We start from the raw sequence: 25560 nt of genomic DNA on the forward strand, positions 1-25560 counted from the left end.
TCGTGCGTTGTAAGGCATGCTGCACATGGCCCCTAACACGGGGAACCGGCACCGGTGGAAAAGAAGGCCCTGCCGGGGTGAAGTGCGTTTACAGCAGTGGTCCAGCTTGAGGTCGATCGTCTAGTTACATTGGCACCTGTGGGTGGGCCGCCGTTGGAAGTTGATGCACCCTGAGAAGCAGGGAAAAATGACTACATTTATCAGACGCCCTTATTCAGAGCGACTTACAGTCAGTAGTTACAGGGACAGACCCCCCCCCCCGAGCAACTTAGGGTTAAGTGTCTTGCTCAGGGACACAATGGTAGTAAGTGGGATTTGAACCTGGGTCTTTCAATTTTTTTTTGTCAAGTACACAGTCATACACGGTATGATATGCGGTGGAATGCTTTTGCGACTCCTATAGACCTCAGTAATGCAAATATTGCAAGTATTCAAGTGAACCAATATGCAAATATTGCAAACATAACCAAATATTACAATTTAATGTTTTTAAACATAAAATATTTATAGACGGCCACAAAACTGCAGATCTCGTGGGATGTTTCTGCGCTGCAGTGTTTCCCAATATGCTTTACTCTCCTCAGCTTGAGAAATGTGAGGTCACGGCGCAAGAACGGTTCTATTTCAGATTTAGCATTTAGTCAAATCCAGATGGAACATCCCGATGTTGAATTGATCCACGAGTTTTGGGGTGTTGACTTGTGTTTGCTTGAAAAGTGACGGGTTAAATGCAGGGAAGAGTATAGAGCCAAACAAACTCAAGCATATTCCTTACAAAAACAAAGAAAAATCACAAAGAATTTTAAAGAAATTCACAAGACAAGAACATCAGAGATGTTAGAATAATATTTATTAAATAATGACCATTTGGTTTGCGTGGTACACACAAATCTGTGCACAGCATTCTCTGAACAACATTAATAAAAGAAAGTCGCATTTATTTCCTCACATTATATTTTCCAGAAAAAAGTGCCACAACATACAAAAGAACATCTGGTACAGAAGTAGTCATATCTAGGATTTGAGGTGTCAGGTCAATGCCATTTATTTCTGCATAGGATTCATTCACGAGCCCTACTGCTTCTGTACAATGCACCCTGAGAAAGTAAAACATACGTACTCTGACAGTGACATGAAACCACAGAAAGATGATCACATGAACATGTCCAATTGACTTTTTAAAATCAAGATTAAATAAAATATATATGAACAGTAAGAAAAAAAAAAGTCAAGGTTTCCACCCTCTGGAATTGAATTTACACCAATCTGCATGGGAAAGTGTCCAGCAAAACGCCTCCAAAAGTCTTTTCCAGTATAACAATGAATTTGTGTGCTAAACTGGTGCTAAACTCCTGCCCTGGTGAGATTAAGGCTTCCCAACTCAACCCCTCAGCTAATTAACAAGACATTTGGGAATTCAATAATGTGTTTGTGCAAGAAAGGGCTCACTGTGGCATGGGAGTATTCATACATATTTCAAGTTAAGATTTGATCCTTTTAAATTATCAGCCAACTATAATTGATTCAGCTAATTCACACGTTAATGGCCACCTACACAGTTTGATTGTGAAAACATAATCAAATAGACCCAGAAAGGATGACATTTTTTGTAATTTGTTCAAGTACTTACCGCAGAAACTACACCTCATCTGTTCATGACCATACACCAAGTGGGTGAACAACAAGGGACCCTTGAGCAATAATCTACAAGCGGACCACTAAAGACTGAAAGAAAGCAGCATGTAATATTTTAAGACTTGAATGAATGTGCGCTCACAGACGTACCATGCCCCATCCCTGTACAAACCACATTATGGCCCCGAAGTCCTCCGATGCTTACTTCTCAGTGGGATTACAACACTTGGCGCAGCGCTCCTTGCTCCTTGGCACCAGGAAATCACAGGTGGCGGCCCGCTCGTGAACAAGGGGCTCGTTTAAGTGGTGAGTTGCCTGGGATTTCAGACCTTGACACACAGAGTATTTCTCCAGATCCTGGAGCAGTGTCACCACCTCGGCCACAGAGGCCAGGTGTGTCGGGTGGTCCACGTATAAAGGATGTGTGGGAATGAGAGGCTGTCCCTGCACGGTGATCTGATAGGTGTAGCTGGGCTCAATATGCACCACTGTGTCGGCCATGGTGGAAAGCTTGGAGCACTGCAGAAGCTGCAGCCGCGGTCCCCGCGCCATCAGCGCGAACCAGAGCACAGGCAGCATGGCCGTCCGTAATGACTCCAGCAACCGCAAAAGGTCATGGTCGAGGTCGATCCCCTTCATAGTCTCCTCATCGTCAGCCAGACTGTATATCTGCGTGATCTGTGGAAGAGAAAAGCAAATCTGAGGACTACAAGGGGAATAAATAGGAAAGACAGATGAGATTCGTGAGGTTACAGACCTGACAGCCACAGGGGCAGATTAACTCACCATGGGGATGCTGTCTTCTTCCTCTCCATTATGGGGCTGCACATTAGTCAGTTGTGGTTTCTTTTCTTCCCTCAAACCCAGCCTCTTCTCCACATCTCCAGCGATAGGTCCAAAATTACTGAGCCTGTTTTTTGCTTCCTATGGAAGAATTTAATAAATATTTCATTTATTACAAAAATGGCAACATTTATTCCACTTTTGTACTAGATAAACCATAAATCATAAACTGAATTAGATGCAAAAAAAAAAAAATTAATCTAGGACAAGTACATATGCCCACAAGAAGCCCTGTCATTTTATGAGAAAATCCAGAAACCAAAAGAAATCCAGAAATTGCACCGCCCATCATGTTAGAATCCTATTCACCAAAAAACAATCAGTCTAGGCAAGAAGGTTCTGCGCAATTTAATACTCACCAAAGAAGTGGCACTGATGGCTTCAGAATGCTTTTCAGAAAGCATGTTCTCTTTGATCATATTTATCCTTCCACTGTTGGATGTAGTCTGTGTGGGGAACAAAAATCTTCACATCGGTTACAGACAAAGCCAATGGTTCGTTTATTTACTAAAATAAGAGCAGAAACAAGAACTACTTCTCAGACCACTTAAAACAAAAGTGTCCTTACTGCTATTAGAATAATCAGGCTATTCCAGATTTATTTGTCGTGCATGGTAGAGAAAAAGCATCAGAAGAACAGAGAAAATGGAATTACACAAGGAGAGAGCAGGAGAATAGAATATTCCAGGCCAAACCCCACCAATGTATTAAGCCAAAAATGCGTGTGAAGATGCCTTTTTTCTGGATAAAATATCCTTGTAAGTATACCAAAAATAGGGTCGAGAAAACCAAAATTGTTCACAAGGGAAAATCTGGTGCTCCAGAATTACAGAAAAACTTAAATATAAATTAAATGTATTACTTAAAATCTAATTTATCTAGTCTCTGAAGACAGAATAAGTTCATGATTGAGATGGAAAGAAATAATGCTCAAATTAACCAATGAATGAACAAGAAATATTCTAACATGATTTGTTGGTCCATAAGTGTTGAAACTAAGGGGTATATTATTAGAAAGTACTGAATTTGCAGGAGTTGCGCACTGTCGCTGATCCGACAAAAGACATTCTTATTAAATAAAAGGTTGCTTACACAATTTTCTCTTGAAATAGGGCATGAACTGTGGTATCACAGTTCTAATGAATACAATTTTGCATCAAACCAAATGCAATGAAACAGTTTTATATTGTTGTAACGTGTTTAATACTGGAAATTAAATGTAAAAATTCTGTTCTGAAAGATAATAAACAATTTTAAAAACATGACATTTTGAATCGCTGTATAAGAGCAAAAATTATTTGGACTCACATATCGGGCAGGACTATGCAACTCCCCTGGTTGTCTAGCTGCTCCCTTGGTTCTTACGCTCTCCTCGTTCTCAGCATCTGAGAACTCAAAGTCCAATTTTTCCTGGCTTCTGAACTGACTCCTTCCGGCGATCCTCTTGCGACCGTAAGTGAAGATGTGTCTGGGTCTGATCCTGCCCTCCTGTGTCAGGATCTCAGACTGAAAGGGCAACAAGTGTCTCTGTCAAACACATACATAAACACAGGGTTGCCATTGGAAATTTTATGGGTGTGTTTGGATGCTACCACCACAATCACCACCTAATAAAAGTGAAATATCAAATCTATTTAGCAAACGACTAACAGTATAAAAGCAAATTAAATGAATCAAGAATATACTATTAATATACTTCCCTTCATATGGAGCAACTGGTGATTGCATCCTATATGCTGTGTTTCCTAATGCACGTTTAAATATTAAAATATTAACCAGCAGATGACAGTATGAGGAGATCCTCACCATTGCCTGTCTCTGACACTGACGAAGACGGCATTTCTGTCTCTTCTTGTTACTGCCTCCAAACTTGGGCTTGTCAATGCAGAAATCACAAGTGCCACAGTCTCTCATCATATTGCAGCCTTCACACTTCCCACAGGAGCGACGCTTGCGTTTCATTATCCCACCCTGGGGAAAAAAAAACAGGAAAATTTTGAATCTTAAGATGCTGCCACGCACTGTCAAAGAGCTTCAGCTGACAACTTCAGTCATGCTGGAGCATTCCTTGAAACACCCATTGTCCAGACAAAATGTAGTGGTTGTTCAGTAATTTAGTGTTGTTCAGTGTTAGAATTATTGGACGTGTGTGTACTTAAACTTCTACTGAGACTGAAGGTGCCTGGCAGAAGCTGTAAACCAGAACAATACAGCTTCTGCTACAGGCTCAATTGGTGTAAGGCAGGGGTGTCCAAACTGCTGCCCGTCATCCATTTTTAATTGGCCCTCAGCAAATAGTAAAAATATAATTAAATATATCCAAAACATAAAATTGGTTCTCAACCGCACTGATTTCAGATTTCCATCAACTGAGCAACTGAAGTCCTCCAGTGCTGCACTGTGTTCTGAATCCTCGCAGAATATTTTTGAACACTGACCCCTGCCGTGACGCAATATCGAGCAATAGAAAATAAGTGGCGACGTGCTTTAATCCTTTAATGCCGTGCATGTCCATAGTCCACAACACAGTTTTTTCATTAATCAATTACACAATTAATGGATTGAAATTTAAAAAAATATTGTAATTCATAATATCTATGCAATGGCAAATTTATAGATGGCAAAAAGAAAGTTCACTTGATTGACGGCAATTTGAGTGACAGATGATGAAGTGGAAGATGGGAATTGGACTCTCAATGCAGAGTATGATTATGTTTGTTATTGCCTGAAGTATCAAATACAATAAAAAAAAAAAAAAAAGTGTGTGTGTATATAAAATGTGTTATTCCAAAGTATCAACATGTTTTTGGTTTGTTTAGGAGAGGTAGATTTATAGCGATCTAATGGAAAAAAAATCATCTTCTCACAAATCTGTGAGGAAGGACAAAAAGTTGGATGCTGTAGGTTTGCCAGGTGTGTTTTGACAGTCAATGTTCTAAAAATATATTACACATTATACATGTGTTAATAAACCAAATTATATAAATTAGCCAATATAAAGTGCATTTTCCAGCAAGCATTATTAGATTTTTCTTTTCTTAAAGCTTTTTCAATTATAAACATAATTTACCAATTTTTTCCAAACAATACACTAGATGTGAGCCAATATCCCTCACCTCTAGTGGGTGGCCCAGCCATTCATATATTTTTCTACATGTGGCCATCATTGAAAAAAGTTTGGACACCCCTGGTGTAAGGAATATGCATAAAATATGTTAAATAAGCATTTCCATTCGTTTAAATCTCTTAATTAATAGATTCTTCAGCAAGTTACAGTTATCGTTATCAAAATCAGAACAGGACATTATTGATTATTTACAGTTGGAACCTAAAGTTTACATACATTTTCTTACTGTCTGATATTAAATCATACAAAACCCTTTCCGTTTTAGGCCCATTCGGATTCTCAAAATAATTCATATTTGCTAAATCTCAAAATAATGTGTGAGAGAATATTTTAGAGATTTTTTTAATTACTTTCTTCAAAGTCCAAGGTTTACACACTAAGTTTACTATGCCTTTTAACTATTTGGGAAAGCCCAGATGATGATGTCATGGCTTTGGAAGCATCTGATAGGTTAACTGACACCACTGGAGTTGATTGGAGGACCACCAGTGGATGTATTTAAAGGCACACCTCAACACACTGCTTCCTTTTGTGACACCATGGGAAAGTTTTGAGAATTGTGGACCTCCACCAGACTTGTTCATCCTTGGGAGCAATTGCCAGATGCCTGAAGGTGACACGTTCATCTGTTCAAACAATTATACGCAAGTATAAACAACATGGGAATGTCCAGCCATTATACCGCTCAGAAAGGAAAAGGCTCCTTAGTCCTGGTAAGAGTTTATCACAGTGAAACGAGTCTGGTACCGACATGTGCTGAAAGGCTACTTAGCGAGGAAAAAGCCATTACTGCAAAAGCGACGTAAAACAGACAGATTACACTTTGCACAGGGACAAAGACCCTAATGTCCTGTGGTCTTACTAAACAAAAATTGAACTGTTTGGCCATAATAACCATAGTCATATTTGGAGGAAAAAGGGGGTAGCCTTTAAGCCTGAGAACACCATCCCAACTGTGACATACTGAGGTGGCAGCATCATGTTGTGGGGGTGTTTTGCTGCAGGAGGGACTGGAGCACTTCACAAAATAGATGGCATCATGAAGAAAGAACAGTATGTTGAAATATTGAAGCAGAATCTCAAGACATCAGCCAGGAAGTTAAAGCTTGGGTGCAAATGGGTCTTCCAAATGGACAATGACCCTAAGCATATTGCAAAAGTCAATGTTTTGGAGAGGTCATCACAAAGCCCTGATCTCAATCCCACAGAAAATTTGTGGTCAGAGCTGAAAAGATGTGCGAGAGCATACAAACCTGACTAAATTACAGCAGTTCTGTCAGGAGGAATGGGACAAAATTCCATTAAACTGTTGTTAGAAGCTTGTGGAAGGATACCCAAAGCGTTTGCGTCAAGTCATTCAGTTTACTGAAAAATACTACAAAATACTAACTGTATGTAAACTTTTGACTTTGAAGAAAGTAATAAAAGAAATTTTCAAAAAATCTCAAAATCTCTCACACATTATTTTGACATTTAGCAAATAGAAATGATTTTGGGCATCCGAAAATAATTTATACAGTGTATGTAAACTTTTTTTCAACTGTAACATTTCTGGATAAATTTATTTTTGGTCCAATTGACTTCTCACATCTTTACTGATAATAAAGAAAAAACAACAGCAAAAATACTAAATGGACAGTGCCAGGTTAATAGGGGTAGAACACGTTAAAAATGTAACCAAGAGAACACCCACCTCAAAGTCAAAGTCAAAGTCATCCTCATCGAAACCATCATAAGAATCATCAGAATCATCACCACAATCATCCTCCAGAGGAGCTTGAACATCTTCTGAGTCACTGCACTGAGATAATGAATTACGCTGTGGAGAACAAGAGATGTATCTGTATTCTATGAAGTGTATTCTAAAATGTTTACCATTTATTTAGCGAAAGTGAAGTGATTGTCATTGTGAAACACTGCAGCACAGCACACACAACATAATGTGCCCTCTGCTTTTAACCATCACCCTTCTGATTACGGAGCCACTTCCTTAACCGCTAGGTCACCACTGCCTAGCGGGGAACAGTAACAGGTTCAAACCCCACTTACTACCATTGTGTCCCTGAGCAAGACACTGAGTGTCCCCAGGGGGGAGTGTTGCTCTAACTACTGATTGTAATTTGCTCTGGAAAAGGGCATCTGATAAATGCCATTAATGAAATTGTAAGGGTTTAAATCTATATTAATCTGTCCAAAAACAACAGAAATGTTGACTATAGATCTCTCACCTTAACATTATTTGCAGCTGACTGCATCTCTGGTAAACGGGTCTCCAGCCCCTGTAATCAAATAGTATTATATTTACATTTACAGCATTTATTACAGTGTATTACATGCAAATCTCCAGCTCTGACTATTTTCTTGGACTTAACCTCTACTGTTAATAATCTCAAGTTTACACTCCTTCAAGACATTTCGAATTAACGTCTGTTGTAAAACAGTGCACTGTGTTTAGACAGTTCAATTGTCAATGCAACCTGACTATACCTGGATATTCCTCATTTCAGACTTAAATATGAGTTCATGTACTGTAAGGTATTTTCTTTGGCAGATGCCAACTTAAGTGGCAGATGCCAACTTAAATGGTTTCCTGAATAGACTAAATAGTAAATAAATCTAACTGGATGCTGACTCGCATGTCTCAGATGGCTTGGCCTACCGTGTACGATGTTGGTGGCAATGCATACGCCTCAGAAGGTCTGGTCTGAAAGACAGATGTAGACATTATGGTGCAGAGAACACACAGTGTTTGGAACAGATACTACATCATTTTGCTGAATAACATGCTGAATAACAATAATAATAAAATATATGAGACTACAAACTCCACTCCTGGCGATGTACAGCTGGGTACTTTGAATTACTACAATTTTTGGTATTTCAGTGAAATCACAAAACGTAATAAGCTGATCACAGCATCTTGTATTTCAGCTCTGTTTTTAGATTTTCTGTAGAATATCGCAATATGTACCGTATAACAAAAAAAAACATGATATAATCATGTTGTGACACATGTATCATAAATAAAATAATTTTAAAAAATACCTTCATACCTTACGAATTGGACAAAGACACTTTCGCTTGCGACAACGGACTGGTTTTTGGGATATCTGGCTATTTCTGCAGCTGGCACATGATTTACAGTCTTCTGTGATCAAGCAGGCTTTGCACTGACCACACGGTATCCACTACAGGAAAACATATATTTACAATGGATCCAAAATTACAAATTGGAAAAAAATTAAAATAAATTCAGAGATACTGTCGCACTCACCTTTCTGAACACAATATTTCGGTTATCAAGTCTTGTAGCTAGAAATGGGGGGAAATTAAGCTACTACTTTATTATTATTTTTTTTAAGTAGAAAAGTCTATAAAGACATTTTAAAATATCTTCTCTCACATACCCCTGCATGTACGGCATACTGTATTGTCCTCCAAGTTAGTAGCTGTAAAAACTTGGCCACATTTAGTGCAGGTGCTGGAAAGTGTAAACATGGTAAAAAAAAAAAATGAGTTCAAAATCTCACTTACACAAACTAATAAACTGAAAAAAGCAAACAGGTGCACCTTACCAGCCAATGGTGGTACCTGCTTTCTGCCTGACAGTAGGCAGAATTGGACGTTGCCTGGCAGCTTCAGCATGGTGGACAACAGGGACACTTTGGTCAGGACCAGGGGTTGGGCTCAGAGGGGCAAGCAAGGGATGTATCTGGGGTCCTGTGAGGAGTGTGAAATTGCTATGTATCCCAGGAGTACTTGCACCACTCCGTACTGAAGAGGACAAGAGGTGCTCAAAGTTCTTGTGATTTTGGGCAGACGTCAGTTTATGATGGCCTTCTGGACTGTACGATCTGTCGTCATGGGGAAGACTTGATTCGTCCGACAACCCGTGGTCTGTGGATGGAGACCAGTCCATTTTCGGATGCTACAATGACAAACGAGACAAAGATTTGAACATATTAAAGAAACACAACTAAAATGGCATGAGACATGCTAGGGAGAACTTTCCTCTCAAATCATTTATCTGCCTGTTTGGATGACTATTAAATAATGAAATACACAATATTTAGTTTTGGTTAAATCAAAATGCTTTATTTGCATATCAAATACCAACATCCATACAAGAAACATGTACTTGTGTTCTGAAACATTAACATGATTCTAATACATTTGCATTTAGATTCCTCAGCTACAATAAAACACAGGCAAAAAAGTATACACAAAAACAAGAAAAAAAGAAAACGGGAATACACAGATCTACTGTAAAAGCTGGTATAAAGTTGCTAGAAAACATTCCAAACAATTCCTTGAGTTATTTTTCAATTAACTCTAAAAGGTCTAAAACATAAAAGGAAGTTGCAAAAGACTGTTTCTGGAATGGTTGCTTTAACAGGGCAAGGTGAAAACCAATTATTTCTGTTTAAAAAAAGTAATAATAAAATTGAAAAAAATCTGTATGCAGGCATCACATTGTGTCATCACTATTGACAGCATCTGGACAGGACGAAGAGGAAAGCCGGGGTCACCACATCATTGTAACGCTTTTGTGCATTTGCACTTTTGTGCAAATCTTCATTTTTAATTTTGTGCTCTTCTATCAAGAACCCACGCCTTTCTCAATGGAGAGTGATGGTTAGCTTTTACCGAGATATCCTTTTGTTGCAACACTTCTTTCGTTTCAGACACACGGTTCTATGCTGAGGCACTGTTGCATGTCACACTTTCTTCACACAGAGTCCGTCCTCATTATCATTTAACAATCATCATCACGATCAGGCACAATCAGACTCTGAAAGACAGACATGTGGTCAGATTATCATCACTGGTTTACGACTAATGTATCTGTACTGAAGATAATGCAGAAATGAAAATTATATTCATATTTACCTCTCTGTCTGGCGGAAACTTTAACTTTTTGAGCGGTTGCGTTTCGTCCTTACAGCTGCCGTCAGGAGACTGAGGAACATCCATGGATCCAATCAATTGTTAGGGATTTTTTGGTAAAATGCATTTAGGCTAGATTGATGCAAGCTGATGAAAGCAATTTAGCCATAAAAAAACTTAAATGCGCTTATTTATTATGGCAACCAGTACAAAAAAAATATAAATTAAACAAAAACTCAGCACAGGGTGTTTTTATTTGAGTTAATCAATAAACTGTCCGATCAATACTTCAATTCCGATCAATAATTCAAGACAAACAGACTCTTGAAAGAGATTGTACATTAGAACCCCACAGACATCAACACTCAGTAACCCACACAGCAGCAACAGATCCAGTTTTGCAGCAAGCGATTGCTTATTACACACTCCACAATATGGGTTTCACATTTCAGTTACCTTTGATCTTTTCCTTCTCTGCCAGAGCTGCGTGGTGAAAATCCCAGTTTTAAAGTCAAATGTTCCCAGGTCAAGTGATCCTGCCAAATATTTCACAAGCTCGATCCGGCTTCTTACTCGTGCACCAGAGGGACTGCCGACGACAGATGAAACAGCAAATGTTCAAATAAATAGAACACGAAGCATGCTAATAACATAATACTTAATAATACATTAAAATTTCCCCAGATGGCAGGGGAAACTGTTGTGTAACGCTGTGTAAAAATGGCTGTGGCAGTTCATGGGGACGGAAAGGGAGGTAGCAACATGAACAAGTTGGAAAGTTCCTACATGGAATTGTGCACTAAGGTCACTCCATGGGTGACAAGAACGGCCTTGTCAAACATTGAGGTCATTTCTCAGTGCATAATGTGTACAAAAGTGCATGACAAACAGATAATTCTAATAATTATTTTTTTATTTTTTTAATCTATGAAAGAACAGAGCTGGTTTACCTCATGTAGTAAGTGTCACTTTGGCCAACACTGTTACCAGAGCGCCGCAACACCTCCTTGCGTTTCCAGCCTTTCCCCAGCACGGGCCATTCTTCCCACTCTTCGTCTGCCATTTGACTTTTCCGGCCTCTGCGGCTGCAAGAGAAGGTGAGCTCTGTGACATGCTGTATTAAAAATGACGTGGCCAGATCCACATCAGGTGAGAACACGTTGTGAACGTACCACCTTCCCCTGCCGCCTCTCCTTGCGTAGTTCCTCTCGCTGCCTGCTACACTCCCGCTCCTTTCGCTTTCTCCTGCCAAACTCTCCATTTCCTCCTTGTTGCCGTTAGTATGCCAATCTCCCGAGGGAAGATCCAGGTCCCAGCTTTTAGTGTCATTGGTATCATCGATATCGTCGTAGTCATCCTCTAAAGGCTCCAGCCAGTCCTCAGGGGGTTCATCCGCTTTCTTTTCGGCCCGATCGGGTCCAGAAGCGGGCTCCGGGTCTTCTTCTGGGGCATTGCTGGAGTCAATCAGAGAGTCCGAGCTTCCCGGGACTTCCTTGCCACAACCCTCAGCTCCTGTGGTGCTGCCAGCAGCGCTTTCGACACGCTTGTCCACCAAGGGCTCCACAGTCCCTTTCTCTGTATCATTCCGCCCGGGACGGTCGCCCACAGACCCGCCGTCGTTCTGCAGTCCTCCATTCATGTTTGCGTTGTGAGCTTTGCACACGTTTGTTGCTCTTGATGTACACTACTGTCAGCCTCCGCTCTGCTGCTAAACCACGAAGACCTACCAACTCCAAAGAGCTCCTGCCCATGTTACATAAAAACCAATAAGGAACGTATTGTCCATGTTTGCGTTGCGTTTACATTAACAAGGCTTCCTTCGGTCTTCAGCTCTTGCATTGGAAGTGATGCTGAGCCATGTTCTGCAACGCCAACATCACAGAACGACGTGCGACATTACCTCAAGCACCGAGAACCGGCCAGAAGATCTAAAAACGCGGGGGAAAAACAAACCAGCCCTTTGGTGACAAACTGCCACAGTTCGAAAAATGAATTTGGCGCAAACAAAACCGCGGGCACCTAGCACAAATGCTACCGGATTCCGATCTCTGCACGCCGCGCGGTTCTACCGGCAGCGTTGGCATCCCGAACCGCGTCCGGGACGTGAACAGCAGGCTCCGGCCGATACGCGTTACCAGACGAGACGAACGGGTAACGCGCAAGCCGTAACCCGGAAGAGCTGCTGAGGTTCCCCCAGCGACGTAGCCACCTCGATACAGCCAGGCGACCGACGCGTCTCGGAACAAACCGGAAAATGTACCGCGTTAAGGTTCCGTCTGCTCGCACCTCGACGACGCGCAGGCGGTCCGGCCCCTGCGGCGACGTTCTCTGGGCGAGCGACGCACACGAAGGACGCGAACTTGCTCGCGGACCGCGAACCGGAAAGCCTCACCAAGAGGAACTCGACACAAAGAACAGAGCAGCCCCGGCGGACCGGGGTTCTACAGCGCCCCCACAGGACGGGGCTGGAAAACGCAAAATTGCGTTTTTTTTTATCAAACGTCTGCAAGACTTCAACAAAGGCACGTTTACATGTAAAAAAAAAAAAAAGAGCAAATTGTTGTTTTTTTTTCTAGTGGAGCAGCCGGAGCGCGACAATTTATGATGGAATGCAACAATTTGATGGCTAAATATTTCCCCAGATTGCGTATGGTGCATGTGTTTACAAAAAAAATGCCACACTGGTATAAAACCAGCACAGATGTTTTGTTTTGGCCAACCAAAACATTTTAACCAACAACCGAGGATTCAAATATACCCTGCTGGGTAGTAAACGCTCTACAACACAGTAAATTGATCCAGATGTTCACTCACACACTTTCCATCCTGGTACACTGGGCACATGGCAAGGACTCACCCAGCAGTGTTAAATGAATCTTTTAAAGCAACATACGGAACCGGATCACTTCCACAGGTGATTCGCAGGGCATTCAGTTTGTCAGCCAAGCACGCACTGCATTATGGGATCTATAGATCATGTGTTATCAGCTTCATGTTGCCGGGCCTTAATAATACATCTATATAAAGTGATATCTTGCGGATGTGGCCCACAGGCCTAGAGTTTGACACGTGCTATAATGCAAGCAAATATTTATGTTCAAAGAGAACATAAGAGACAGTCATCACTGGGTATTGGCTTTGGATGCATTGTGCATAGATTGTGCAATGACCAGTGTAGCAGTAACACATTGCTGGGTAGTGATTAAATGAGCATTCAACAACAGTGAATATTCAGATGGTCAGGTGGTGGTCATGTCCTTCTGTGTTGCGTTTACATGTACATCATTTATCAGACGCCCTTATCCAGACTGACTTACAAGTTACAGGGACAGTCACCCTGGAGACACTCAGGGTTAAGTGTCAAAATTGCCACAGCAGCAACTCATGTACAGTAGGACACAGCATGTAGTGTATAAATCCCACATGACTCTCATTGCGATAATTTGCATCTTCAGTGTGAATCCTTCCCTGAAAGTATTATTATGAAGAATACGTTCAGTGAACGGATCACTTGCTGGTCCTCTGGCGTTTAGCCAGTCAATGTAGTCAGTTCACCAAGTATAAATGACTTTGGATTGTGAGAGGAAACTGGAGAACCCAGAGGAAACCCACACCAACATGGAGAGCATGCAAATTCAAGATCCAAGCCAGAATTCTTGGTTTTGAAGAACAATATATAAAATCAGAACAATATATAAAATTGTCTGATAAATGCATTAAATTTAATGTAAATGTAAATCACCCACAGTTGTGACACTCTTAAACTTTTAAGTGTGTGGAATTTAATTATCCAGAAACCTTGATTTTATTGTTACACTTGACGTCAAATAAAACCGCGATGCTCCATTCTGTTAATGCATTTTGGGTGCTTTGACTTCATTTTGTGGAGCATGACGTGTTATCATCAAAATATCTATCACCGGGTTCGTGGGCGCGATGACTGCGCGTCGCTTCCGAAACGCCTGAACCTGCGTCGCCCGAACGCGTCCAGCGTCTCTGGCCAGAGGAAGTCGACGCTCCCCACGTAGAGGAGGCCGCGCGATGCTGCTCCGAACACAAACGACCGCCGGCGGCTTTTAGCGTCGCGTCCCCCCCCCCCTCCTCCGTGTGCTTTTCGCGGAACGGGACCACGCGACGCCGCGTTTTGCGAACCCTGCCGGCGCCGGGGATCACTGGGTTCCCGGGGACCATCGGCCGGACGCAGGCTAGCTCGCCGGCTAAGCGCCTAGCGTCGCCTCGGCCCGCGGCTGTCTGGCGTTATCTCGACAGCGTTAACTAGCCGGCCAGGCCACTTGTTTTTGGGGGAGGAAAGTAGTCATGGCAACTAGGCGCCTGACCGATGCTTTCCTATTAATGCGGAACAATGCGATCCAAAACCGGCAGATTTTGGCCGAGCAAGTGAGTACATACGAACCCCGTCGTACCCTGAGCACACGTAGCAATGCTGCGGTGAGTCTAACGTTAATCGTCCGAGTCGTTTTTATTTGATTTTGTGGTGTGTGTGTGTGTGTGTGTGGTGTTAGCTCGCTAGCTGCTCTGCCAACTAGCACGCCAATAGTTTGTTGCGTTTGAGCCCAGACGCTCTCGGGTAACAAATATTGGTCGTGCTGCCTGAGACCTTGGTTAGCTCGCTGGTTGATTGTGGGTCTTGGTGTGGTTTGGTAAGCGAGCACCAGTTTCTCTGGCGAAACGAGTTGCCCTCGGCGTGGGAAGACCCAGGCAGTCGGGTGGTTGTTGGTGTAGAATAAGCGCCGTGGTGATTCCATAACCAATGACTGCACGAATCAAGACGTGGACTGTCTGCAAGGTTGTGGGCACTGGTTCCGAGACCCACTGATCTGGGCCTAACACAGAATAAACCTGGTGTAGGATTATTGCCCCAAAATGGGAGGCATGGAGAACGTAGTTTGTACATTTTGGTTGTACCCAGTCTGGCCCTCCATCAATCAGGTTGACTTTTTTTTTTTTTTTTTTTTTTTAATAGATTTATTTTATTACATTGACAACAAAATTATGGCACCAGCACAATGAGAACAGCTATTTACAAAATTAACCAATCCTTGAAAACCCTAACAGTCTAATTAAAGTATACAATACTAATTAGTAACAATACTAATAGTTAGTGAAAGAAAGGATGAAAAGATGATTGTCACTTGTTGTAAAGTTTTACTGCTCATCGACTATTTAACTTTCTCAAGCTCTAGAAAGGACACGGTGTCCTCTAACCACCTAGTTGTAGAAGAAGCTTTAGAGGATTTTGAAAAGGACCAGAAAAGAAGGCGGCGTCTCACCAGTGAAGAAGTAAAAGCCAGACTTTAAAGAGGATGCTATCCTATCTTGTATTTACGTTATATCCAAGTCTCCGTAGATTTTTACTCTGATAAAGAATTGACCACTCTGCTTTCTGAAGTACCATACACCTGAACCATGCAGCATGGTTTGAAGAACCCTGGACAGTCATTATTTACTCTGCATTAAAATCCACTAATGAATCTGTTTGTTCTGGTTTGGCTCCAATCACCCGGTTTCTGTGTCAGCCTTTGCTGTTTCTGCATGCATGTGCTGCCTGCCGTGTCTTTGCTTTCAAACCGACCATATCTTTTGCTGATTCTGTCTAATTTTTTTTTTTGTTGCAGCAATATGTAGGTACAGTCCTATACCAGGGGCTGCTGTTGCCTGACACCAGTAATGATAAATGCCCCCAACTCTGATCATCCTTTTAAAATACTGACAATGAATGAAATGCAGTGAAGGTGTAATGCATCTTGCTGTTGTGAGATGGTGATTTCATAATGTCACACTCAGACAAGTCATGTTTGTCTTTGTGTGTAATGTAAGATGCACCAAGGTTTAAATGATAACAACCAATACACTCTTTCTGTCTTTTTTTTTTTTTTTTTTAACAATTAACTGTAGTAGTAATATATATTTCTTTTTGATACAAGTTTTTCTAATGAAAATATAGACTATAGATATGTGTGTGTGTGTGTGTAGTATTTCCTGTTGCTGTCTCTAATCAATCACTGCTTATTCTCTGGGGATCACATGCTCTCTCATTCCTGCCTCTTACACACGCTCACTGGATGGGACTGTGCTGGGTCGTCCAATCACATTAGGAATTTGATGAGGTACTGCCTTCATGCTTGCCACCATGGGGTTGAATTAATCATCATGGTTTTATTCACGGTAAGATCTTCTATTAATTAATATATTTGGTTTCATGTCCTCCTTTGTCCCCTCTCTTTTTCTACTGGTAGCTGGCAGATGATCGCATGGCTCTGGTGTCTGGCATTAGTCTGGACCCAGAAGCTGCCATCGGAGTCACTAAGAGACTGTCCCCAAAGTGGGTAGAAGGGGTAGATGAGGTAAGGATTTGACTTTTGTCCAGAGATTTACGACATGTTGTGTCCAAGCCTGACCAACTTTTTTGCCTAAACATAAGGATGGGTATAAGTGTTTTTTTTTTTTTTTTTTTTTTTTTTTTTTTTAAAGATCCAATATGAGATCACACGGATCCGTCAGAAAATGAAAGACCTTGCCAGTCTTCATGATAAACACATGAACCGGCCCACACTGGATGACAGCAGTGAAGAAGAGCATGCCATTGAAATCACTACGCAGGAAATCACGCAGGTCAGAGGGAATAATGGGACCATTGGACTTGACGTCAAAGAAAAACTGCCTCATGTCATATTTATTAAAAAATTCACATTGTCTGAAGAATGACTGACTGTTGTACGGTGTTTGCAGATGTTCCACAGGTGTCAGCGCTCTGTGACGGGGCTCCAATCACGTTGCGCCCGCTGCACGGCACAGGAAGAGCGGTTGCTACGCAATGTGGTCTCCTCTCTGGCCCAGAGCCTGCAGGAGCTCTCCACCAACTTCAGGCACACACAATCCAATTACCTGAAACGTGAGTTGGTCAGCAGCTCATGGGGCAGTTCTCAGTAATATTTAGTAAAATGTATTTTCCTTGACGTAATGACTCTGGCATATAGGCATTTATTTATTTAAACCCATATCTAATCATTAGAAAAGGGTTTTTCGTTTCTTATATGTTGAGCTGTTGTGAAAAATTAATTTGTTCTACATCAAGTTGCTTAATTTGTAAAATAAGAGGTGCCACTCCAGACGAAGAGATACAATCCCAGGCAAAACAGTCAGACTGTAGACGACACTTATTACTGTCTCCTTCAGGTATGAAGAACCGGGAAGAAAGATCAAAGCACTTTTTTGACTCTGGTCCTCTTATGGAGGAGGATGAAGATATTGCACTGTATGACCGGGTGAGATGATACTAGATCAAGATCAATTATAAATCTTTGATGTACTGTGACTGAGTCAGCACAAATGATGAACATTATGCAAAGTGCCTCATCTTTCAAAATATAATTTTACTAATAGAAACTTTTTTTTTTTATAGGGTTTTACCGAAGACCAGCTTGTCATGGTTGAGCAAAACACTGTGATGGTGGAGCAGCGAGAGAAGGAAATCCGCCAGATTGTTCAGTCCATCTCTGACTTGAATGAGATTTTTCGTGACCTTGCAGGAATGGTTGTGGAACAGGTAGAGAAGAGCCTAATTTTGTCCAGCTATTGATTTTGACTTATTTACAACAAGCCACTTTAAAATGTGGGCCAGTGGTGGCCTAGTGGGTATGGAAGCGTACCCATAATAATAAGGTTGTCTGTTCGAATTCCGAACTGCCAAGGTGCCACTAAGCAAAAGTACCGACTCCACACACTGCTCCATGGACGCCTGTCATGGCTGCGCACTGCTCCCTTAGTTGATGGGTTAAATGCAGAGGACACATTTCACTCTGTGCCCTGGGTGCTGTGCATGGTGTGTCACATGTGACAACTAATCACTTTCACTATTTGACTCTTTTACCTGTACACATTGCTAAATGAGAAGTGATCTGACATATCTGGGATATTTACACTTTCTGCAGGGCACAGTGCTAGACAGAATTGACTTCAATGTGGAGCAAGCATGTGTCAAAACAGAGGATGGACTAAAACAACTACAAAAGGTGAGGATCTTCCCTGCTGTATTATTTTTGGAATCTACCATGGTCTGGCTGAATATTTGATCGTTATTATTTTTTTTAACTTTTGAATAAGATAGGTAGATCTATTGGCAGACATGTAATGTAAAATTCATGCCTACATCTAAAATTTTGTCTAATTTCCTGCAAGTATGAAACATGAAGCATATAATGAAGACTTTATATCTTATGAAGGGAACGGGTCTTCTGCTGTAGATCATATTGGACAAACCAAACACCTCTTCTAGAGCCCACCTTTCATCTTCTTCTGCAGGATGTCATCTCATGCATATGCCCTTCCTCCTAGCAATTGTTCTGACCCCTTTGTGTTGTCTTTATGTTACAGGCGGAACAGTATCAGAAGAAAAACCGAAAGATGCTGGTCATTTTAATCCTGTTTGTGATAGTTGTTGTTCTAATTCTAATATTGTTCGCGACAAAGTTTAAGTGACATTCCAAGTTCCTGTGCGTGTGCGCACACATTGTTTGTTCTTTTCATCGTTGTGTGCACAGACAACAATCTAATCTTTGTTTTTCAATCAGAGCTGCCTGTCTGTACAACACATCTCATTGAAATATGACCTAAATTTGACAACATTTCAAAAAAACATTAAATGCATGATTCCAAAGAGAGGGCTGTCTGTAACAGTGGCCTTAAATACTGACTGGGTCAGAATACACCCCTTTGATGGGTGTCCTGCATTACAAAAAGATTAGTTAGTTTATTATAAAATAAATAAAACACTCTTATGTATTATTCCAATCAGTAAGATCAATGCAGTCTTATAAAGTGATCATGTAGATTTAGACTAAAGTGTTACCTGTCTTTCTTTCTCCTCAAACGGCCATTTTTCTTTCAGTGTTTAATATAATTACTTCTTAAGATTTCATGCAAGGAAGCCATGCGACACATGGCAGAAGAGCATCTTGTGATTTTTTTTTTTCTCTTGTGGTTTATCAAAGGGTTTTTACCTTTCCACTTCTTTCCTTTGAGGGTGAATGTTGATATAGACAAGATCTGCTTTTTGAAATATCAACCACCTTGTTCTGCTGCACTTTACCACCATGTCTTGTTTGCTTTCTGTCTTCAAGCTCATTGTGTCCTCAGCTGAAATGGATTCTTATAATCTGGCCAACCACAAGTCACAGAAAAGACTGATTGTGTTTAACAAAATGTAATAAGTTTGTTGTTCATCAGATTTTCTAGCTGATGCACAAATGTCTCATAGCACCAGCAGAGTGCAGTGTTTTGTCTTATGGTGTCTGAAACTGCTGTTTTACTGTATAATATGAAACAATTATTTATTTGTAATGTAAAAGTATATAAAGAATATTGGGTTTCATTGTTGCCTTGTTTCAACAGTGTTGATTTATGAATTCATGAGGCCTAAAGCATAATGGAAAGTAAATTTTAATTTCATCTATATTTTTAACTGCAAGTCCACAACATATATTTTATCCTGCCTTTAACTTGTCTGAATTTACAGATATGTGGCTCAATCACTACTGTTTTTTTACCAGGTTAAATTTTCCTTCAGAAACGTTATTTTTAGTCCTGAGCAGTGTTTTGTTTTACATTGCTGTGTAAGAACTTTTTTTTTCTTTGTTTAGCTTGTGATGTTCTGTGTGAAGAACGACATTGCTGCATAACCGTGGTACTGTAAGGCTAACACTTTTTTTTTTTTAAAGGATTGCGGACGTCAGCGGGGTTTTGAAATAAAAATGACAAAGAAAACGTTAAGCATTCACGTTTTATTCGGAAACGTGTATTTAAGCCAACATAGACATAACAACATAACATGAGCAAATACACCATCCAATGGAATGAAATCTAATGGAAACGACCAACATCCAAGGCAATCAGCGCGCCAGGGGTCAAAGGGCGCCGCTCTCTGTCAAAGCGCGCCTCGCTCGTTCCGCGCAAAGATGGCGAACGTGGTGCTCGAGTTCAGGGCTTCTGCCGGGGACTCGGAGCCCCAAAATCGCCCCGTGCTCCTGGTGGGGAAACTGGGGAGCCTGCAGCAGCTGAACTGGAGCCAAGTGAAGGGGAAACTGCAGCCGGTTGTCAGTAAGGAGGTAAAAATGAAAGTTCGCCCTTTCGTAGCCCGGCCCGACTAGCAGAATGCTAGGACGGACCGCGCTCCCCGTCTCCGCATGAACACGTTTGGCGCTTTTCGTTTCGACGTTTAACCCGTCGCCGAACAGCAGCTACGGGGCTTAATCTTAATCTTAGACGCCGCGCAGGTAGCTAACCGGGATAGTGGGCTAATTTCCTGAAATTACACTGGTACGCTCGTTAGCCGGCAGTAAATGCCTCTTTAATTCGTCTGCTCCGTAATTGGCAGATGGTTCGTTGTCGGGCAGTTTTATCTTGCTTTTAAAGTTACATAGTTCCCCGCCTAATGTAAAAGAACGAGACATAATGTGATAATTATACTGTACTGTTTTTCTTATTTGCATTCCACAATATACTGACTAAATATACAAAGCAATGTACATAAAACACTGCAAACACTGACACTGTGCATAGTGTATGGAATGTATGAGTTAGGCCCAATGCTGTAACACAAACAATGGAATAAGTGGCAATTCCATCTGTTGAAAATCTAGCCAGACTTTGGTCCTTGACATTTTAAGTGTGCGAATCCTGTAGTTTAAGACACTTGGTTTCGCTGCTCGTATTCGTGCGAATGTGGTTCGGCTTGACTCGAGGTCCGTTTGGGTTTTAGGTCTGGCAGTCAGCACTTGGAACGCTTAACCCCAACCCCACGGATAACTGCCCGCTGTACCTGAACCATGCCACGGTGGCTGCCCTGCCTTCCCGTGTCAGCCGACACAACAGCCCTTCCTCTGCTCACTTCCTGACCCGCCTTGTGCGCACCTGCCTGCCCGGGGGCTCCAACCGCTGCATTGTGGTTTGTACAGGGTTCTTCCTAAATCCGTGCCACTGCACATTCTGTATTCCCTCTGTCTTTAAAAGTCACCATTTATGGCCCAAATTGTTTTTAAAATTTTTCCCCAACAGAAGAATTTAACTCTCATGTTAATCTGTCTGGATGTTTTAGGTGGTGTGCGAGCGCTCTGATGTGTTTGCCTCTGCCTGTGCCATTGCTCGAGCCTTTCCCCTCTTCTCGCGCCGCTCCGCCTCCTCCCGCCGAACTGAGAAGAAGCATGTCACCGTGGAGTTTGTAACCATTGGTCAGGATAATGGGCCTCTGGAGATCAGTACTTTGGAAGTATGCCACTTCTCATAAAGATGTCTAATCTTTTTGGGTTATTGTCTGGTAATGAGCATCAGTACTAAAATATTTTGTTTTTAGTTGTGAGAAATGCAGTTTTGGCCTGTAAGTCTATTCATGGACATTTTTTTCCAAAAGTAAAAGCAGAACTGAAAATTCTGGAACCATTGGCCAACACCTGCAGTCCTGTTCTATCAATAAAACATGACTAACTTGGTTCCATTTCAACATTTATTTCCCTAACAATAAGAGAAAAGTCTTCTTAACTGTTTTTAAATCTCCTCTAGTGCTTGACCAATGCAGCGGATGGTGTGAGGCTGGCTGCACGGATTGTGGACACTCCCTGTAGTGAGATGAACACTGATCACTTCCTGGAGGTGAGTACAATCCAGCATATGTGTGTACCAATGACACTGATCTGGTAGTTGGATGCTTTGTTTTGAATTTGTTGGGAATGACACAATCGTTATAACTGCTGGAAAATGTTTTGACCAAAGGAGATCAATGCAGTGGGGAACGAACTGGGCATCACTCCCACAATTATCCGTGGGGAGGAGCTGAAGCAGAAGGGCTTTGGAGGTATGTGTGCTTTAAAATAAGCTTTTTCTCACAGCATATCTAATGAACCCTTGCCAACACAGTCTCAAAAACTGTGTGTGTACAGGAATCTATGGTGTGGGAAAGGCTGCTGAGCACCCACCGGCTCTGGCTGTGCTCAGTCACACACCCAGTGGAGCCACTCAGACCATTGCGTGGGTGGGTAAAGGCATTGTGTATGACACAGGAGGCCTCAGCATTAAGGGCAAGGTAAATATGGTCTACATGCATGAGTGGCATTTGGTAAAAATGTACTAAATATTTTTAATACCCTTCAGAAAAATGGTATTTGGTTTTGTAACATGCTTTTGCTGCTTTTAGACCACCATGCCTGGAATGAAGAGAGACTGTGGTGGTGCAGCAGCTGTCTTGGGTGCTTTTAAAGCTACTGTGAAACAGGTAGGCTTTGTTGTGTCTCAGTACTTAAGAACATGACTTCTGTCGCTGATTTAAGTCTCGTACTTTCAAGATGGCGTGACATTGATTTCAAGAGCTCATATGTACTTAAAAGCGCTTGCCTAATTGTTTTGTGCCTCAGGGCTTCAAGGACAACCTCCATGCTGTGTTCTGCTTGGCTGAAAATGCTGTTGGACCCACAGCTACAAGACCAGATGACATCCATACCCTTTATTCTGGAAAGTAAGCCACTCATTTGATTGGACACTTGGCCAGTTTGATTGGGGGGGACGGGACTGGACATGTTTTTCAATGAGTCCACCATATAAATTATTCCAACAATATACTTTTGTCATATGTTGCTAATGAACAAAAACTGAACACAAAATTTCTTTGTGTAAATGCTGTATTTAAATGTAATAGTATTTCTGATTGATTTTTACGTCCCTTCTACCAAAGAACTGTGGAAATCAACAATACTGATGCAGAAGGGAGGCTTGTTCTCTCAGATGGTGTGGTGTATGCCAGCAAAGACCTTTCAGCAGACATCATTCTGGACATGGCCACACTGACTGGGGCTCAGGCATGTAAAGTTCACATGGTGTGGTGGTTTTATACCCCATTAATATTTTGTCTTAATGGTTCTGTATTATTAAGGTACTGGAATCAACACAGTTTGATTTCTTAATGCAGCTGCTGCTTAGAGGTGCATTTGAGGTGCACCGTTGCACTTTGGAGCCTTTGCCTTGATTACAAAGATTAACACGAGCAAAGATCACTTTAGGTTATACCAACTATCAACTCAAACACCTGATCCAGTCAGCAGTTAAAAGTGCCCTAGTGCTGAGAAGGGAAGCTGGCTTGTGATAATCATGTGATCTTATGCTTTTATGAGTTAGCACATGCTGCTTAATGCTTTTATTTTTCCCTTCCTATGTTAGTCCATTTAGCAGCAAGATATGACTATTAAATAAACTGGTTCTCATTTAAGCACGAAAAGGATGACAATTTTAAAGTTTTTGAATTTCAAGCTACTCCCCAGACTGGCATCATTTGATTTCTATGAATAAAGTTCTGGAACAATATGAACACTGTTCTCGTTTAATTAGGGTGTGCAAATTTCAGCGTTGTGGGTTCTGAATGTTGGATTATTTTTTTCCCAACATAGGGGATATCCACTGGAAAATACCATGCAGCTGTAATGACCAACAGTGAGCAGTGGGAGGTGGCTTGTCTACGTGCTGGCCGCAGCAGTGGTGATCTTGCCCACCCTCTGGTGTACTGCCCGGAACTGCACTTCAGTGAGTTCACCTCAGCCGTGGCTGACATGAAGAACTCTGTAGCGGTGAGTTGGCATAAAAAAAAAAAAAAAAAAACTAATTGCCAATTGCTCAAATCTTTAAATCTGCCACTTTTCTTTTTAAGCATATTTTTTGAATATATCCCAGCCACTGCAGTGTTCCATTAAAAACTATTGTTATTCACTTCATAATGTTATGGCTAATCAGTGGTTCTTAAATTTCATGTGTATTAGACCAACATGAAGTTAATCAGAGGTCAGAGACTGCTGGTTGGATATTTATGGCAGTAGTACTTGACAGTTCTGTCAATGGCTGCAATCTGCACTCCCATTAACTTTCAGTGCCACAAGTAATCTGCCTGGTAGTGCTAATGTGGGTTGGGAGCCACCGACGTGTTGACATGCTGTGTCCTGTCATCATTTTTGACAGGACCGTGAGAACGCCCAGAGCTCCTGTGCTGGCCTCTTTATTGGTTCTCACCTCGGCTTTGACTGGCCTGGTGTGTGGGTGCATGTGGACATTGCCTCGCCTGTTCATGCTGTAAGTGCATTTGACACAAATGACTTGGACACATTAAAGCAGGATCAGTATTTATGAATAAACTGTTTCTTTATGCACAGGGGGAGCGTGCCACTGGATTTGGTGTGGCCTTGTTAATGGCTCTGTTTGGGCAGGCTTCAGACGACCCTATGCTAAACATGGTGTCCCCATTAGGCCCTGTTTCTGATTCGTCTTCAGGAGACCAGAGGGAACGAGACTGCAAGAGGCGGAAACTAGTTTAAAAAAAAAAAAAAAAGCTTGAAGTTCAACCCCACACTGCCACCAACACACGTATGATGTCACCTGACTTGCCGGTTGTATAAATTTATACTGACCCTTCAAGAGCTCTTCCCTGCAATTCTGACTTTGGTATAAAAGGGGAAAAAACTGACCCTTAGTGAGTGGCTTTAGTTAGTGTTGTGAAATCCAATCGCCAATCTGTTTGTGAAAGAAGTAAAAGCAGGGTTGATGTTTTTGCCTTGCAGGGCCTTTACCATTTTTAGGTTTACTTAAGCACTCACTGCACTCCATAGCAAACATTTAGTCATGATGGGGCAGACTTGACTGGTACTGTCTGTGTAATGCAATGCTTAATGAGATCTGTTATGTATGCACTGTTTGTTTAGAATGCCGTTTGTTTCCTGATTCAAAATTCAGCAAATGTTATACAATTTGAATGAAAGCTGTGGCTATTCTGTGCATTTTAAGAGACATGTCAATGTTGTAACAGGCTCGATGGTGTCAATGAATGCGCTGTGTCCCTCAAAGTGGAGTAACTTCTGCTCCCTTTTTATCTTGTTCTAAAGCAAGACCCTTGTACTTTTAATGGTATAAAAAAATAAATCCAACAGGCAAAAATTATAGAAGATTGACTCTTTTGTGGTTAAGCAAATGTGCATAAAATAAAACAGACGTTGGAATTTCTTTGGCCTCTAACTTAGTTAATT

General features: G+C 41.5%; 3 protein-coding genes across 7 annotated transcripts; 2 read left to right on the top strand and 1 right to left on the bottom strand.

The window, feature by feature from the left end:
- Positions 1 to 828: 828 nt before the first annotated feature.
- Positions 829 to 12888, bottom strand: mbd1b (methyl-CpG binding domain protein 1b). 3 transcript variants are annotated; one of them, XM_028999521.1, is made up of 15 exons: positions 11665 to 12888; positions 11443 to 11577; positions 10949 to 11081; positions 9181 to 9533; positions 9013 to 9086; positions 8880 to 8917; positions 8659 to 8793; positions 8265 to 8309; positions 7834 to 7884; positions 7299 to 7406; positions 4285 to 4449; positions 3787 to 4005; positions 2838 to 2924; positions 2422 to 2559; positions 829 to 2313 (listed from the first exon to the last, which is right to left on the bottom strand). In XM_028999521.1, the coding sequence occupies exons 1-15, from the start codon at positions 12129 to 12131 to the stop codon at positions 1837 to 1839; spliced, it is 2625 nt and encodes an 874-aa protein (XP_028855354.1). In that variant the 5' UTR covers positions 12132 to 12888; the 3' UTR covers positions 829 to 1836. The 3 variants fall into 3 exon arrangements, with proteins under 3 accessions (XP_028855354.1, XP_028855355.1, XP_028855353.1); XM_028999522.1 differs by having other exon boundaries at positions 3787 to 3984; positions 7299 to 7424; XM_028999520.1 differs by having other exon boundaries at positions 7299 to 7424.
- Positions 12889 to 14442: 1554 nt separating this feature from the next.
- On the top strand, positions 14443 to 20281 carry stx16 (syntaxin 16). 3 transcript variants are annotated; one of them, XM_028998328.1, is made up of 9 exons: positions 14443 to 14941; positions 16609 to 16620; positions 16750 to 16857; positions 16985 to 17125; positions 17243 to 17405; positions 17690 to 17778; positions 17916 to 18059; positions 18445 to 18525; positions 18887 to 20281. In XM_028998328.1, the coding sequence occupies exons 1-9, from the start codon at positions 14810 to 14812 to the stop codon at positions 18989 to 18991; spliced, it is 975 nt and encodes a 324-aa protein (XP_028854161.1). In that variant the 5' UTR covers positions 14443 to 14809; the 3' UTR covers positions 18992 to 20281. The 3 variants fall into 3 exon arrangements, with proteins under 3 accessions (XP_028854161.1, XP_028854162.1, XP_028854163.1); XM_028998329.1 differs by having other exon boundaries at positions 14443 to 14890; XM_028998330.1 differs by lacking the exon at positions 16609 to 16620 and having other exon boundaries at positions 14443 to 14890.
- A 150-nt stretch (positions 20282 to 20431) lies between these two features.
- Positions 20432 to 25474, top strand: npepl1 (aminopeptidase like 1). Its single transcript, XM_028998536.1, has 12 exons — positions 20432 to 20616; positions 21270 to 21455; positions 21606 to 21776; positions 22067 to 22156; positions 22277 to 22358; positions 22444 to 22586; positions 22698 to 22775; positions 22915 to 23015; positions 23232 to 23355; positions 23941 to 24117; positions 24503 to 24613; positions 24694 to 25474. Exons 1-12 carry the CDS (start codon positions 20467 to 20469, stop codon positions 24853 to 24855), a joined length of 1575 nt encoding a protein of 524 aa, XP_028854369.1. The 5' UTR covers positions 20432 to 20466; the 3' UTR covers positions 24856 to 25474.
- The last annotated feature ends 86 nt before the right edge of the window (positions 25475 to 25560 follow it).

The sequence above is a fragment of the Denticeps clupeoides genome, chromosome 12 (genome assembly GCF_900700375.1).
Source record: "Denticeps clupeoides chromosome 12, fDenClu1.1, whole genome shotgun sequence".
Classification (NCBI taxonomy): domain Eukaryota; kingdom Metazoa; phylum Chordata; class Actinopteri; order Clupeiformes; family Denticipitidae; genus Denticeps; species Denticeps clupeoides.

Coding starts and splice junctions, on each gene's coding strand:
- npepl1 (XM_028998536.1), top strand. CDS start 20,467: ATGGCGAACGTGGTGCTCGAGTTCAGGGCTTCTGCCGGGGACTCGGAG. Junction 22,359..22,443: donor GAAGCAGAAGGGCTTTGGAG/GTATGTGTGCTT, acceptor GTGTGTGTACAG/GAATCTATGGTGTGGGAAAG. Junction 22,587..22,697: donor GCCTCAGCATTAAGGGCAAG/GTAAATATGGTC, acceptor TGCTGCTTTTAG/ACCACCATGCCTGGAATGAA.
- mbd1b (XM_028999520.1), bottom strand. CDS start 12,131: ATGAATGGAGGACTGCAGAACGACGGCGGGTCTGTGGGCGACCGTCCC. Junction 9,087..9,180: donor GCAGGTACCACCATTGGCTG/GTAAGGTGCACC, acceptor TACACTTTCCAG/CACCTGCACTAAATGTGGCC. Junction 2,314..2,421: donor AAGAAGACAGCATCCCCATG/GTGAGTTAATCT, acceptor TCTCTTCCACAG/ATCACGCAGATATACAGTCT.
- stx16 (XM_028998328.1), top strand. CDS start 14,810: ATGGCAACTAGGCGCCTGACCGATGCTTTCCTATTAATGCGGAACAAT. Junction 17,779..17,915: donor ATATTGCACTGTATGACCGG/GTGAGATGATAC, acceptor TTTTTTTTATAG/GGTTTTACCGAAGACCAGCT. Junction 18,060..18,444: donor CAGGAATGGTTGTGGAACAG/GTAGAGAAGAGC, acceptor CACTTTCTGCAG/GGCACAGTGCTAGACAGAAT.